This window comes from Sprattus sprattus, assembly GCF_963457725.1.
Source record: "Sprattus sprattus genome assembly, chromosome: 18".
In the NCBI taxonomy this organism is placed as follows: domain Eukaryota; kingdom Metazoa; phylum Chordata; class Actinopteri; order Clupeiformes; family Clupeidae; genus Sprattus; species Sprattus sprattus.
This window is the reverse complement of record NC_137916.1, coordinates 6,187,415-6,190,889: the sequence shown is the minus strand read 5'-3', so window position 1 is coordinate 6,190,889 and position 3,475 is coordinate 6,187,415. Positions and strand designations below refer to the sequence as shown.

At 43.5% G+C, this 3,475-nt stretch overlaps 1 protein-coding gene across 1 annotated transcript; it reads left to right on the top strand.

The window, feature by feature from the left end:
- Window positions 1–200: 200 nt before the first annotated feature.
- pvalb8 (parvalbumin 8) lies at window positions 201–1,634 on the top strand (the record flags this gene model as incomplete). The annotated part of the gene is made up of 4 exons (XM_080856506.1): window positions 201–261; window positions 565–697; window positions 1,139–1,248; window positions 1,609–1,634. 4 exons carry the CDS (start codon window positions 201–203, stop codon window positions 1,632–1,634), a joined length of 330 nt encoding a protein of 109 aa, XP_080712632.1.
- Window positions 1,635–3,475: the final 1,841 nt, after the last annotated feature.

The following is a 3,475-nucleotide window of genomic DNA, read 5'->3' as shown; positions in this document are numbered from 1 at the left end:
TTTCTGTGAAAAAGTCTCTAAATCCACATAGCCTATAGTTTAAGAAAGACGTTTATATTAATGCTTCCCTGACTGCATCGTTTTGATAGCTGCATTGTACCAATATTATGGACAAGTTGATTCGACAGCAAGTAATATGCTTGATGCTAGGCTTGAAACATGCGTGAATTATTTACACTGGTTGTTTCTCTGACAGGACAATGTCTATCTCATCTATCCTCTCCGCTGATGCCATCGACAGTGCCGTCAAGGACTGCCAAGGTATCGTCTTCCACCTATAACGTCATTGTTCACTTAACTAGATTTCAGAATTTAATCGGTGCCGTGAACGACACTCATGAAATGATGAGTAAACGCTTAAACAGCAAATCGACGCTTTAAGTGTTTACGAAGGGAAATGTCGAAGGACATATATAGAGCCATTTCAAACACATTTTTGGAATGCACGTTTGGTACTATTTTGTGCTGACATGAACTTGTGCTTAAAATGTCACTTGGATGTCAGTGTTTTCCCCAAAAGTGCCACATGGCTTAGTTCATTCTGGTGCTTTTTTTCCATCACAGCACCAGACTCTTTCAACTGCAAGAAGTTTTTCCAGCTATGTGGTCTGACAAAGAAGAGTGCCCAGGATGTGAAGAACGTCTTCAGCATCATCGACAACGATGGTGATGGCTTCGTTGAAGAGAAGGAGCTGAAGTAAGGATTTATCTTCCTCAGTGTCTCGGCATGTAAAGCTATGTGACCTTTTTCAGATGGATCATGTGAACTCGTTTTCATATTTTAGCGGGCAGTGTAGCCTACATCCAACCAGATTGTTTATGCTCACTTTTGGGCTACTTTACCAACTACTGTTTTTGAAATAAAATGTCCTATAGTAGTTCAAACAGTATCTGAAAGGAGGGAACACGTAGTAAGCAAATGTAATGTTTTGCCTAGATAGGCCTACTTCAAATGATTTAATCTTTAAACAGCTTAATGCTTTTATACTATACAATGTACCACTGTTTGTCTAAACGTGTTTTTAAATATGCCAATGCATGCCTTCCAAAGACAAGCTCTTGTGAAGGTGCTCATTGCTCATTTATGTAGAAGAGAGGGGAGTGCCATAAACAGTAGTTAACTGCATGTTTCTGGCAGGTGTTTCCTGCAGAAGTTCTCGCCCGGAGCGCGAGTACTAACTGAGAAGGAGGCTAAGGCCTTCCTCAATGCTGCTGATGGAGATGGCGATGGAAAGATTGGAGCTGACGGTGAGTATGCCGTAGTGTGATGGCAATGACCATCAAGGCTGTAGGGACAACTTCAATTGTGTAAGAGATGGTCAGGGTCATTGTGTATGAGAGGGTCGGGGTTTTTGAGAGGGATTTTGACTAGCTATAGGACGACAAAACCCCAAACACAAATGCAACAGAATGAAATACACATTGTTATTGGGCCTTGAGGTGAGATGCATAATGTGGTCAAGAATTCAAGAACTGGTCCAGCATGCATCCAACACACACCGCATGTCCCTTTTTCACTTCCATTTTCAGGCCTGAGTATTCTCAGTCAATGTTCATTTATTTAATCTTGATAAGATTACTCAGTCCAATTTCTTCCCTTTTATGCAGAATTCCAAGCCATGGTCATGTCCTGAACAACTGGACTGAACGGGTCTTCATCATCTCGTTACCTCTAAACCCCCTTCAACAGCATTTCATCTTTCTTGAATTCTCCTCTGCAGCATCATAATGACACATTTTGGGAAGCCACCGGTCGAAGAAGTCCACACATACACAATTTTTTGTAATATATTTTAGATGGGGTGCAACAGCATCACCTACATGTAACCCACTAGTAATTACATTGAGGAAATGCACAAATAAATTCATTTAAATGTTAAAACCCCTGTGTTCTGGATCTCATATTTATTGTGCTTGGTGTTCTTTTAAAACTGCTTAACATAATTCTACTCATGTCGTGGTAATTTGATTCTCTCATATTCTATAAGGACTGGCTTATAATGAGTTTTTTTGTGAAAAAACACTCACTCTAAGAAATCTGAATGTTGGCCAGTCAGGACATGGGCATGACCAGGAAGCAGACTTCAGCCTGGAACTAAACACTAAATGAGTTCAGGAACTAAACACTGTGAACCGGAAGTATTCTGTTAACATAGGACTGTGAAAGGTGCTGACAGACACTTGATTCACGCAGACTGTGACACATGTTAGGGACAGGTGAACCATGCTGTAATTAGGCTGAAAGAAAAAGCCAAGCCACCTCCACTTGTGTCAGGTGAAACTAAAGCTACTACAGAGGTGTCCTGTCAGTGACCTTTGACTCCATGCTGGAACTTCTGGGTCAGATTCCCCCTGTGTGCAAAAACCAGGGGCAGACTGAGGGAAAAAGTGGCCCGGGAGCAGTGGCGAAACGTAGTTTCCTGTTTGTAACCGCCGCCTCGCCCCCTCCCCCCACGTACATAGTCTGCCTATAACACCTGAAACTGTGAAATTGTCAGGGTGGATCACTAACCACCACTGCCACGCCCTCTCCCCCTGCGCACATATTCTGCCTTCAGACTATTTAGATTGACGTAAATACGTCTATGGCCCACGACTGCGGGCCCCTAAGACCCGCGGGCCCAGGTGCAATCGCACCTGCTGCACCCCATATAGTTACACCCCTGAGGTGGGCCGGTATTGTACCAGCCGTAACCCCGTCGGTGCACCAAGGATTTCTCCAGTATGCCCGATGGCCAGTCCGCCCCTGGCAAAAACTGTTTAGAAATGTACAGGGTATTACATTTGCAGGTTAAAGCACAGGACGTATGGGGCTTTATTCAGAATTTAAGCGGACAGTTAGACGCAAAAGAGAAAAAGCACCAGTGAAAGTAAGATTTAACAGTTTTAAGACTCCATTTCACTCTTTGCTATTCTGCCCCTGATGATGCTCTTGTGATTTCTCTTAAATGCATCAGCTAACACTCTTCACGGGGTGTGACACGCACAGCAGCATAGTGGCTGCGCTCCAACACTGTCTGAGACAGGACCATTAGGGCAGAGACACCTAACCATTTACTAACAGACATCCAACTGACAGGGCAGACACACCTTACCATTTACTAACAGACATGCAACTGACTGGGCAGAATCGAAAAGAAGTGCAGGCCAGAAACCACCAACACACCCCAGCATTAGCCAAGGTCTTAACTCCAGCTGCAAGCTCAGTCTGGGGCATGTGTGTCGCCTGGTCAAGCGCTATATTCTTTCAGATGTCTTATCTAAGCAGACAGCACACAAATCAAAACACAGATAGACAATCGCACGAATATATGCACAAACCCATGCCCACAGACGCATACACAAACATTTGTTTATGACCAAGCAAAATATGCAAACACATGCACCCATACACCCATTTGCATGCAAGGATTAACAAACACACAGACACACATACACACAAATACATATTCAAACACATTGACAAGTCAATAAG